The sequence below is a fragment of the Prionailurus bengalensis genome, chromosome D1 (genome assembly GCF_016509475.1).
Source record: "Prionailurus bengalensis isolate Pbe53 chromosome D1, Fcat_Pben_1.1_paternal_pri, whole genome shotgun sequence".
NCBI lineage: Eukaryota > Metazoa > Chordata > Mammalia > Carnivora > Felidae > Prionailurus > Prionailurus bengalensis.
The window spans coordinates 53,757,146-53,769,687 of NC_057346.1; the positions used below are offsets into that span (position 1 = coordinate 53,757,146).

General features: G+C 46.3%; 1 protein-coding gene across 8 annotated transcripts in view; it reads left to right on the forward strand.

Annotated features, from left to right (window-relative positions):
* TENM4 (teneurin transmembrane protein 4) overlaps nucleotides 1-12,542 on the forward strand; it is a 748,341-nt gene that overhangs the window by 716,957 nt on the left and 18,842 nt on the right. For all 8 annotated transcript variants that reach the window (XM_043580116.1, XM_043580117.1, XM_043580115.1 and 5 more), the window contains 2 exons: nucleotides 5,704-5,876; nucleotides 11,079-11,314. In XM_043580116.1, coding sequence (XP_043436051.1) covers nucleotides 5,704-5,876; nucleotides 11,079-11,314 — 409 coding nt within the window. The remainder of the gene's footprint in view (nucleotides 1-5,703; nucleotides 5,877-11,078; nucleotides 11,315-12,542) is intronic.

Consider the following 12,542-nt stretch of genomic DNA (forward strand, 5'->3'; position numbering starts at 1 on the left):
GCATCACGGCAAATTCAATTGCAGTGATATCAAAGCAAACACCTTGAACAGAAAACTATCAGTCTTCTTGACCCACTTGAGATTTCCAAACACAATGTTTTCTATAACATAGTGATGAACACAAAGGTTTTTCCCTGAAACAGCATCACTTATGGGAAGCTTGATGAAAGAACACAGACTTTAAGGTCAGACAGACAGACTTGACTTTGAATCTATATTCCTCAAGTAGCTGTGTGATCTTAGACAAGGTATTTATTCTTTCTGAGCCTCAGCTTCACCAATTGTGAAATGACAATAATGCCTACCTCAAAGATGGTTATAGGCATAGTGCTTGGTACCTAAAAGGTAATCAATCTATGGGTATTTGTGAACTTTCCCTTCCTCATATGGAAGGGGTGAGGTGAAAGGGAAGAAATTCTTAGTTTTTCTTAATCCATATCTTGAAAAGCCAGTACTAATATCTACTCTTTATTATTCATTCATTCATTCATTCATCTAAGAAATAAGTATTGAGTGCCTTTTATATTCTGCATAGTCTCCTAGGCATGAGAATACAGACAAGGTCCCTGTCCTCATAGAGCTTATATGATAGTCGGAAGAGACAGATAAACACATAAATAAGATAATATGTAATGAAAACAATAAAATCAGAAAATGTGGCCAAGATGGGAGGACCTATCTATTTAAAGGAAGGCCTGACTGAAGTGATAACATTTGAACTGAAATGTGAGTAATGAAAGGAACTAGCCATACAAAGATTGGAGGGAAGAGCATTCTCTGCAAAAGGAACACTAAGTGTGAGCACTCCGAGCCTGGATTGAACGTGGCATGTTTGGAGAATGGAAGCAGATGCAGTGGAACACAGGAAGTATGGAAGAGTAGAGTTCAAAGTGAAATTGGAAAGAGAAGCAGGAAAGAGTAGGTCTTTCAGCCAACGTTCATTTACTTATTGAACATCGACTACATGCCAGGCACTCTTCTAAGTTCTGGGATACATTTGCGACCAAAGTCCCTTCTCCCATCAGGGAGTCGACATGGTGGGGAAGGCAGTCTCCTGTGGTCCTGCAGGCCCTGATGAAAAATTTGCATTTCATTTTAAGCATGTTACCTTATTTGAACTTCACAGTATCTTCCTGAGACAGGTGTTACTGTCTTCATTTTATAGAGGAGAAAACAGAAGCTCCCAGAGGTTGTGTTATATAACCTGCCTGAAATCATGTCATTTGTAGGGGGTTGATGGTTCACAGGAAAAGAGAACTGAGTGCCCATCCTCTAGGGTTAACATTCATTGCTGGCAAGTGTAGAGCCTGTATTCAAAGCCTAGAACGTCTGACTCCAAGGACTTTCCCATATTAACACGTTCCTTCCTCTTGGTTAGAAAGAAAGAAATTTGCCAGTTCTTTAGAGCCAAAACAGACAGAACTAAGCCACTGTCCCAAAGCCACCCAATCGCAGGGCCAGGGTTTGAAGCAGCCACTTGGAATCCAGAGAGGGGGGAAAACTGTCCCAACTTGTCCAGTGGTGCTGTCTTTCTGTCAGCAGCTCTGTAGCAGGAAGAGAAAGGGCTCCACAGAGGGGGCGTGGCACTTAGGTGTTCAGGGTTCCCCGGATGGGCAGCTCCAGTTTTTCCCTGCAGAGCCAGAAACAGCGGTGTTCTGATGGGCTAATCACAGGTATTGATCAGGCAGCAGGGAGATCCAGTGGCATTTCCCAGGCTCTGGAAGGCACTGAAATGAATGAATAAGAGACAAGAAAATTCTATAAATTGGCTGTTCTATTTGATGTTCATTTAATTAAAACATTCGGTCCCTCTAATGGAAAATGTAAGGAGTGGAAATTACTGGTTTTCGGCCATCTCGTATAAAATGAAAACCAGATCTTGATGGCATGAGGCTTTTCATTGTATCTTCTTCAAGCTCAATTTAATTATGTATTACAGGCTACCTTCAATAATAATTACAATTGTCTGCCTTCATGCAAAGGCTCTTTCTGTCTTGGAGACCGGAGCTCTGGGGAGATGCCTATGGAGATTGCTGAAGTATCATTTAGTGAGAGTAGCTGTTTCCGTCTTCGTGTGCGTTCATCAGATGCTTGCCAGGTACCCACTGTGCATCAGGCCTCTGTCAAGTCCTACAGGAGATAGTGTGTATGTAAATGAATCATGTCTCCCCTTCCCCACAGAGCAACAAAGGGGCCTCACGTATCCAATTGTGCAGTCATTCATTTGTTCAACTAACATTCCCAGCCTGTCTGACACCACAGTCCTGTCCTGACTTAAGCACCCCAGGCTGAAGCAGGTGACAGCTTGTACGTGAGCTGTTACAGAGCAGGGGACCCATTCTGCGATGCAGCTCTGCCAGTGTATTACTGGGAGAAGGGACAAGAGAGAAACCAGGGAAAGCTTTACGTGGTGTCATTGGAGCAAGGCCATATTAAAGCAGTACTGAAGTGACATGTGACCCCTAATCCATGATCTCCCTATCAATTGTTATTTTTAAGACTCTAAAACTTTTTTTAAAACATTTATTCATTTTTGAGAGAGTGTGAGCAGGAGAGGGGCAGAGAGAGAGGGAGACGCAGAATCTGAAGCAGGCTCCAGGCTCCGAGCTGTCAGCACAGAGCCCAACGCAGGGCTCGAACTCACAAACCCCAAGATCATGACCTGAGCCGAAGCCGGACACTTAACTGACTGAGCCACCCAGGCGCCCCTAAAACTCCTTGCTAAGTATCTTGCGTGATGTAATAAAATCTTTTGTATCCAGTTAGATCAGGAAATTAGATAGTCTGAGTAAGTCGTCTCAATAAAGAGTATGTACATGGATAACAGGTGTTCAGAGAACCAGACTAGAATAGCATATCCATCCCATAAACCTATTGAACTGAAATGGGTCTTCCTGCCGATTTAAGGTAACTCAGGATCTGACAAGACTCAGAATACTCATAGCCCACAGACATAAGTACAGTGACCAGGGCTGAGCCAGTTTCTGGGGTGGGAGCAGGGTGGGTCTTGATTTTGAGCTCAGAAATTTGGGGTACCCTAGTAATATTTACTGTAAAGGTCTGGAGATAGATGTTGGCAGATGCCCTATATGTGAGACTTCCATAAATGCCAGTAATTTAAATTTTTTAATGTTTATTTTTGAGAGAGAAAGAGAGAGAGGGAGAGAGAGAGAGACAGAGCACAAGTCGGGGAGGGGCAGAGAAAGAGGAAGACAGAATCTGAAGCAGGCTCCAGGCTCCAAGCTGTCAGCACAGAGCCTGACATGGGGCTTGAACTCACAAACCATGAGATCATGACCTGAGCTGAAGTCAGATGCTTAAGTGACTGAGCCACCTGGGTGCCCCAAATGCCAGTAATTTAAAAGGGCCTCTTCCCCCAAGATGGCCATGCTCATGACTTCTCTGTACATGGCAGTATTTGGGTTATCACAGCACTTTGCTGATTATGAAAATAATCCATGGTCATTATTTTAAGATCTTTGGGATATAAAATACCACCAGTAATTCTACTTCCCAGAGATAACCACTCTAAAAATCATACATTTTTGTACAATCCCTTCCTATTCAAATTTCCAGCAGCCACAAAGAGTTGAAAAGAAAACCGCCTCTCCTAGAGTTAAAGGGAGCAGAGCTCTGAGAGCATCTCCAGGAGAGAGAGGCTTTAGGACAAACTTCCAGATCTTCACCCCAAGACTCACCCTCCTTCCTAGCAGCAGTGTCTCAGAATCACCTCCTCACCCAGCTCTGAGGGGCACCTTACACCTGTGACCCTCCAATCCGGGCTTTAAGCCACATGGTCACCCTCCCCTAAGCCAGACTGACATTTTCTTACAAGACTCTGACTCCGTACTAAGGAAGAAAAATGAGAAATCGTGACAAGAAACAGTTTTCCAAAGCGCCAAAGGTACCTATAGGAGAGCCCAAGGACTGATACAGCCCACACCCTTGCCCAGCTGAGACCAAGCCCAAGGTATGTGGTACAGATCTGTGTTGTTGCCATCCTGGAAAGCGCTTGCATCCCCCTTCCTTGGGCCTCAGCAACCGAGAGATTCAATTTTCCCCAGAGTTAGTCTTGGATCAAGGACCTGGGTGAATTCATGTAACCAGCACCTTTGTCTGTGGCAGACTGTCCCAGCCAGGGACCGTTGACATTCAGTGTAAAGAGTCCCACGGTTAGTACCAGGCACAGGGACAGAAAGAGTTGGTAGAGGGCAGAATCCATGCAGCACCTATATCTGACCTTGGGCAAAAAATTGCTCAGCAAACACCTATCTGGTCTCACCTCCCAAGTCTCACCTGAAGCGGTTGAAGCAGCAGCACCCGAGGCATCAGGAAGCCAGGTGCAGCTGGAGGATCATGGGAAGAGCCAGGACTGAGCTGAACTCTGGAGCCTTTCATTTCGCCAGCCATCAAATCCCTCGGGGCCCAGAGGCCAGCTTCACGGCAATAGTGAGAGCAAAGCAGGGGGAAGAGTCCACCAGGGAGACACAAAACTGAACTTGCATGTGAGCTTCAGTACGACTAGAAGTCAGAAACACTAACATCTGGACGAAGATTTTTCCCATTCGCACACAGGTGCAAAAAGGCTATTATACCTACCTTTTTGCACTTCAGCCTCCCGCAATTAAAAACTGTAACTGAGTGTTAAAAGCCTACTCCCTACCATCTCCCAGCCACTTTGCCGCAGGTAGAGCACACCAACAGATGTTTGCAAACGGACGCTACAGAAATGCTCACTCGAGGCAGAGAAGCAAGTGGGACCCTGGAAGCAGATAAATCTGACTTTGACTTTTGACTCCACCACACTTATTATCTGTGTGACCTTGAGCAGGTGACTCCACTTTTCTGAACCTCCTCCAAAAAGGACATCATTTATACCGTTTAGACTAGTAGCAAGGATTAAGGGAAAGGATGTATGAAAAGCACTATGCCTGATATGTTGTGGGTGTTCAGTAATGGTAGGCATTTCTTTTATTATTATCAGAGATGGAAAAGGGAATTAAGATTCAATTGTGATGCTTCAAAAAGATGCCAGCAGAGCAAAGCTGTGAGTCCTGACAACTGCAGATATATGCGTAGCTGCTTGGTGCCTGACGTGAAATCTAGACGGGAAGAGGTTGCAAGAGCTCGTCTGTTTAGCCTCCTTATGGGGGAGCAGAGTCCTGGTTTGAATTCAGAGCCCCCTTTCCCCAGGGTCCGTAGCTTTGTAGGAAGGCCCATCTCTTGTGGTGTTCAGGAAAAGCCTGTATAACCATTTCTCTGGGTTTTGAGAGGGTTATTCAAGCATCAAGTTTGACCCTGTCACCTCTGGGAGTGCCCTGGCTTTAAGACTTTGGGTCAGCAGCCTCAGATGGCCGCCATCTTGTCACACCACATGGGTGGGTATAAGTTTGTAGCCACAGGCCCCTGCCGCAGGTTCCTCGCAGTAATCCTGGGAGGGAGGCAGGGCAGGGGCTGTCATCTCTGCTTTATAGAATTAGCAGAGGAAGACTCAGAGAGGTAAGTCCTCTGCCTGCGGTCAGATGTCAACCAGTGGAGCCCCTTCCTGGCAACTGTGTGCAAGGAGGTGTAGGAGACACGGCAATGTCTCTAACCAGAGAGAAAAGCAGAACGTGCAAAACTGTGGCACCAGGTGGAACGCGCCAAGTTCCGGCCATGGCACCATTTTATTTCCGTTACTCAGAGCCACCCCTTGGTTTTCAGGTATGACAGCTTTGGCCGCCTGACAAATGTGACCTTCCCCACTGGCCAGGTGAGCAGTTTCCGAAGCGATACAGACAGCTCAGTGCATGTCCAGGTAGAGACCTCCAGCAAGGATGATGTCACCATAACCACCAACCTGTCTGCTTCCGGTGCCTTCTATACACTGCTGCAAGGTAAGCCGGGTGCGAGGCGTGGGGACTTTGAGGCAGGGGGGGTGAAGAGACCCCTTTGGAAGAGGATGATACCAGAAACAAGCTGCTACTAGAGCCGGGCAGCTTTAGTAGCAGAGCATTACAACTGATTTCTCTCTGTGTTGCATTCGAATGTGCAAAACACACCAGCCCGAGTCCTGTATATTCTCTCCCAGAAGCCTCAGAGTGACAGTCCCTTGTCTCATCCCATCATCATGAGAACAAAGGGTCGACAGTCCACTAGCTGCTAATCCAGATGCCCTCACTATTCCTCCATTCTAATGGCTCCCAGGTTAAAGGCTTGCTCTCACACTGGTGTGGGTGAGGACAAAGGACAATAATGATTATGCCTAACCACGAAAGGGACCTAGGCATGGAGAAGTCCTCCCTGAAGCTCAGGTGAGAACAGTCCGTGCCTTCTCTAGGCTTCCACAGAGAAAAGACCCTTCTCGTCTGCGTTCATCAAGTAATCCCTGGTAGGAGTTGATCTTTGAGCTTTAGGGAAATCACAGTGATGAAATCTGGCTGCAGACTGTCTGCCTTGGTTGTCCTCACGGGAGGTGGTGACCCAGAGTGGAGTTCACAACTTCATTGCATCTAGTAAGCATGAAAAAAAGAAGAAGCTATCACTAGGGAGAGCCTTGATTTTTTTCGCCACTCTCCTGATGGCTTTTTGTGCTCCCAAAAGCTTTGACACAAGTAGTAAAAAGAGGCTTGGGCTGGGAGTCACAGGCCCAGATTCTAGTCCTGACTCTGCCACCACATCATGGGGGCCCTTGATTTTCTCCTTGAGGAAACGAAAGCAAGTTGAAGCCGTGTTGAATGGTGTGAGGCAGTGCAAGGGGCAGAAAAAAGCTCTGGAGTAGACAGACTGGGGGATCTCTGTGCCTACGGCTTCAGTTCCTACCTGTGTGAATTGGGTGGAGTCACTCTTCTCTGAGCCTCAGTCTCTGGGGCTGGGAAATGGGGCCGAATTACCGTAGCTGCCTCATAAGCGCTGCCCAGACAATCCCTTTACAGTGTACACAGAGTGCCCAACATGGGCCAGGCCCATAATACAACTCAGTAAGTTCTTGCTGGATTCCTTAACTAATTATTTAATAACTGGCACTTGGATTTACCAGAAGAAAATAACTGTATATTTCCACAACCGCTTCTACTCCCAAATGTAATACAGTGCCTTTAAAGAAGCTCAAAGAACAGTAGTGGTTCTCGGTCAGAAGAAAGAGAAGCAGTATCTTGCAGTTCCTTCCCCACCAGCACCTATAGCAGTGGGTTGGGACACACTCATGGTGTTTATGCTCGGACTGAGTTATTGCCAGGAGAAGGTGCCGATGCCGAGCTAGCCAGGGCTCTGCCTGGCCAAGGACAGCAGGGCCACAGATTGTTCAGACATCTTGTCCCTCCCTGTGGTTAAGAACTGTCTTATCCCCTGCACACCTCTAAGCTGGCTTGCTGCATTTTTCTCAAAAGTTAATGCAGTCTTTCTTACCTTTAGGCACCTTTTTTTTTTTTTTCCATTCAAAAGTGCCACATTTCCTCACTTTTAAAATGTACCATCAATTCAATAGCAACTTTTCAGCTTGGGGAGGAGGGGAGACACACGGCTCAAAATTCATGCAGGGACTTAAGACACATTCCGATTTCACAAACACTGAAGTGGGAAAAGGAAAAACTCATCGGGGAATCCAGGAAATGTGGTACCTGTTTTTCCTCTTTGGTGCCTCTGCCAAGCTCCTCTCCTTCCCTCATACCAGGCTTGCATGCTCCGTTTTGCAACCACCTCAGTAGAGGCTTGGTAAAAAGTGTTTTCAGCTGCATCTTATGTCTGAACTATGGGAAGAAATAAGGAGGAACCGCTAATGAGGAGCAGGCTTGGGAAGTCACAGCTCACATTAAATGGGGCTCGTTTGAGATGGGCCTCTACAAACACCATTCCATCCAAAGTCACCACTAATGGACATATGTGCATTCAGCAAGAAGCAGCTTTAAGAGATAAATGACACGGGCCTTTTCACTGTTCAAAAGAAGGAAAATACAGATGGCCAGTGAATAATGCATAGCCAAGTTTAAGGCAGATCTTAGAATTCTGCATGTGTGAGGAAGAAAAGGGGAAGGATGGAAGGGGGAGGGAGGGAGAGAGGGCGGGGCTGATCTGATGCCATTCTAACAGGGAAGACTTAGCCACAGTTTCCTACAAAGCTACATCCGTTTTTTGTTTGTTTTGTTTTTGCTTTTGTGTGTGTCTGTGGTTGTTTGTGGGGGGTTTTTTTTGTTGTTGTTGTTTTTGTTTTTTTTTTTTTGTTTTTTCTGCTTGACATACATAGCCTGGAATAGATCTAGTTCAATCCAGCAAATGTTTACTGAGCACGTACTCTAACGACAGTGATAGCTAACATCTTGGAACACCTATCAAGTATAAAATAGTTGGTTAGTGTTTTACATTCATGTACCTACTCCCTCCTCACAGCAACCCTATGAGGTATTATTAACATCTCCATTTTCCAAATGAAGACAGTTTAAGTCACTAAGAGGTTAAGTACCTTGTCCAAAGACACACGCCTGGTAGGGTATTTGGACCCAGACAAATAGAACCCATTCTCTTAAGCACTGATCTAAAGGCAATGGGGAGCTATTGAAGACCCATGATCAGTACTAGAAAAGTTCTCTACGACAGATGTGTGAAACGGGGCGGTAGAGGCTGAGGAGAGATGACAAGAGATCTGCATGGCAGTGACTAGTACAATGCTCGCACAGAAAACTAATAATAGCTCACTTTTACATAACACTCACTATATGCCAAGCACCATTCTCAGCTCTTTCGTTATCCCGCCTAATGCTATCAGGTAAGAGTACAGTTTTCATCCCCAAGGTACAGATGAAGAACCAGAGGCATGGGAGATTAAGGAATTTGCCCAGGATCTTGCAGCAAGAGAATGGTGGAGCTGGGACTCGAACCCTGGTAGCGTGGCTCTGAAGGCCATGCGTGCTCTTAGTCTCTGTGCAGCAGAACAGAGTGTAGACCCTGTACCCCTCAGTTGCCAGACCAGTAGTGAGGCCCATCAAGAGGCTAAGGGAGGGGGAGGCATTTGTTGTGACCAAGGAACTGGGGAAGCTTCTGGGGAGAGGTGACAGTTCAGCATAGCCTTGAAGGGAGGACTTGGGCTAGAGTTTATTGAAGAGGGGCAGGTGTAGACAGAAGCAGCAGCTGAGGAAGGGCAAGAGGGGAAGGCTGCAGCACTAACTCAGATGTTTCCAGTGTTAGAAAAGAATTGTGTGCATTTCACAGCTGAAATTCGCTCTTCTCCAGAAGTTTCTTTGAGCTAAAGATCCTAATTAAAATATTTAAATCAGGTCTAAGATTTCAAAATCAGACATATTTTTTAAATCATTGGTTCATCTATGCACATATGTGTGTATATGAAAATGACTTAAATATATATATGTATATATATGTACACATATATACATATATGTATATACATATATACACATATATGTACACATATATACCCATATATATGTGTACATATATATATATACACATATATATCCATATATATGTGCACATATATATATATATACATATATATTTGGAATTTTGTCAGCAACTTAAGTACTGGAGTTATTTTCACCTTGATGTAAAGAATAGTTACTCTGGTGTGTACCAAGAACCTTAAAAATGTTCAACCCTGGGGCGCCTGGGTGGCGCAGTCGGTTGAGCGTCCAACTTCGGCTCAGGTCATGACTTCCTGGTCTGTGAGTTCAAGCCCCGCGTTGGGCTCTGTGCTGACAGCTCAGAGCCTGGAGCCTGTTTCGGATTGTGTGTCTCCCTCTCTCTCTGCCCCTCCCCTGCTCATGTTCTGTCTCTCTCTGTCTCAAAAATAAATAAAACATTAAAAAATTAAAAAAAAAATGTTCAACCCTTTGTTCTAGTAATCCTAACAACCCAAAACGAAGACACTGATTTATCCAAAAAATATAGTTTTAATAGAGATATAACTCACATACTCTAAAATTCACCCTTTTAAAGTGTACAGTTCAGGGGCGTTTAGTATATTTACAAAGTTACGCAATTATTAATGCTGTCTAGTTCTGGAAAATGTTTACCACTCCCCCAAAAGAAAGCTTGTACCCCTAAGTGCTCACTCCCCATTCCCCATTAGTGCCTTTCCCTCACTAATCTATACTTAATGTCTTATTCTGGACATTTCATATAAATGGAGTTATTGATACATTATGTGGTCTTTTGTGTCTGACTTCTTTCACTTAGCATAATGTTTACAATATGTTTATTTGCAGTGTCACTTTGTAATTATGAAAAGCTAGAAATAATCAGAATATCTACTTGAGGATTGGTTAGATAAATTATGGCATTTCCATATAGTGGAATACTGTACAGTCATTAGGAGAAACACTTAGGAGGGGGGCCAGGGTGGCTTAGTCAGTTGAGCGTCCAACTTTGGCTCAGGTCATGATGTCGTGGTTGGTGAGTTCAAGCCCTGTGTTGGCCTCTGTGCTGACAGCTTGGAGCCTGGAGCCTGCTTCAGATTCTGTGTCTCCCTCTCTCTCTGCCCCTCCCCCACTCTCTCTCTCTCTCTCTCTCGCTCTCGCTCTCGCTCTCGCTCTCTCAAAAATAAACAAGCATTAAAAAAATTTTTAAAGAGAGAAACACTTAGGAAAAATATTCAATGATGTAATACAATGATCAGTGGCACACTATAAGCAATTACTTTATAAATGTATTCAGAAATATTCTTTTTTTCATGTTTATTTCTGAGAGAGAGACAGAGCACGAGCGGGAAAAGGGCAGAGAGAGAGGGAGACCCAGAATCCAAGCAGGTTCCAAGCTCTGAGCTGTCAGCACAGAGCTAGATGCGGGGCTCGAACTCATGACCTGAGCCTTAAGTCAGATGCTTAATTGACTGAGCCACCCAGGCACCCCCAGAAATATTCTGAAGTCTAGGAGTATACAAAATATTTACAGTGGCTTTTTTTTTGGTATTGCGATCACGGACGATCTCCCTATATCGTCCTAGTTTTCTTCAACGATAATGTTTCATTTCCATGGTCAGAAAAATAAACCCATTTAGAAGCCACACCCCTCCCTCTGCTGTGCACACCCCTCCCGCCATCCTCAACCCTTCTGAGCAGAAACTGTCCCTCTCCTCTCCCGTCCCTCAGACCAGGTCCGCAACAGCTACTACATCGGGGCAGACGGCTCCCTGCGGCTGCTGCTGGCCAACGGCATGGAGGTGGCACTGCAGACAGAGCCCCATCTGCTGGCCGGCACGGTCAACCCCACTGTGGGCAAGCGGAACGTCACGCTGCCCATCGACAACGGCCTCAACCTGGTGGAGTGGCGGCAGCGCAAGGAGCAGGCGCGGGGCCAGGTCACCGTGTTCGGGCGCCGGCTGCGGGTGAGCAAGGCCTGCTCCAGGCGGGGCTCCGCCCCTGGGGGTGGCTGGGGCCCTAGCGGGAGAGAATGAGGACCGATCCGGAGAACTGAGTTCTGTTCTTGAAACTGGCCCTGGGGGAGAAAGTGTTCCTGGGCCCCCTGCCAAAGGAGGAAGGTAAAGTAGGCAAACCTCACTTAATAAGAAATCTCGAATCTCTCTTCCGTTGTGGCAAGATCGCCGGCTTTGGTGTTAGGCCTGAGTTGGATTTCCAGCTTCTGTGATACCCGGACTGAATTTCAGCCCGTCCGTGATGCCATTTCATTCATCCAGAGCCTCAGTCTCATTCTCCAAAAAAAATGGGAAGGATGAATCAATTTTACAAGTTGCGACAAGAATTGGAAATAATATACAGAATGCCTCATACCGAGCCTTGCACACAGGAAGTGGTCAATAACCTACTCCTGTTGTTCCTGCTATTCTTACTACTATGTTCTTATTAATATCTAGCAGAATCCAGTTTGGCTATTTGGAACCTAAGCCACATCCTCCACTCCTTCCAGGCAGTTGTCCCCTTACTAAGTGAGCAAAACGACCCCCAACCCCAGCTGTCCCTGCTGCCAGTGGGTTGGCATCTGTGGTCTGGCATTTCAGAGTTCTCTTCAGAATGTGGAAGCCCTGAGCCAGCCCTTTCACTGCCTCACCCCCCATGTTTCTGCAGAGTGTTGTTACCGCCCTCGCCCCCCAGGCCCGAGTGCCCCACTTCTTTTCCCTCTAGCTTCAGAAAGGAAGGTGACAGGGAGCATGAAAGTGAAGAAACCAGCCCGGTTCTGAGCACAGCTCCTTGCAGACCCCAGCTGCTCTGTAGGCACTGGCTGGGCTGAAGGGAACCACAGAACTGAGTGAGATTGTTGCTGACTCCTAAAAACCACAGAAGCATCCTCATGCCACACGGCTGGCGCTGTCTCAACACAGCCAATATCACACAACTAGAATCCACAAAACCAGCCTTCCTGTGTCTCCTCAACAGCCTAGAACTCTAGCAAAAACCGAAGTGGGAAAGAGCCTTCCACTGGTTCCCTGAGGAAGGCCGTAAGTGTCTTTGTTCTCTGTGGCCCGCCACCATCTGCAGCCTCCCCGAGCCCCCTCTCCGAATTCTCCAGGAGCCCCCTCATGCACATCTAAGGCAGTGTGCTAAATGGAAAATTTGACCTTGGTTTGATTCCTGCCTGGGCCTGGCGTGTAGCCCTGA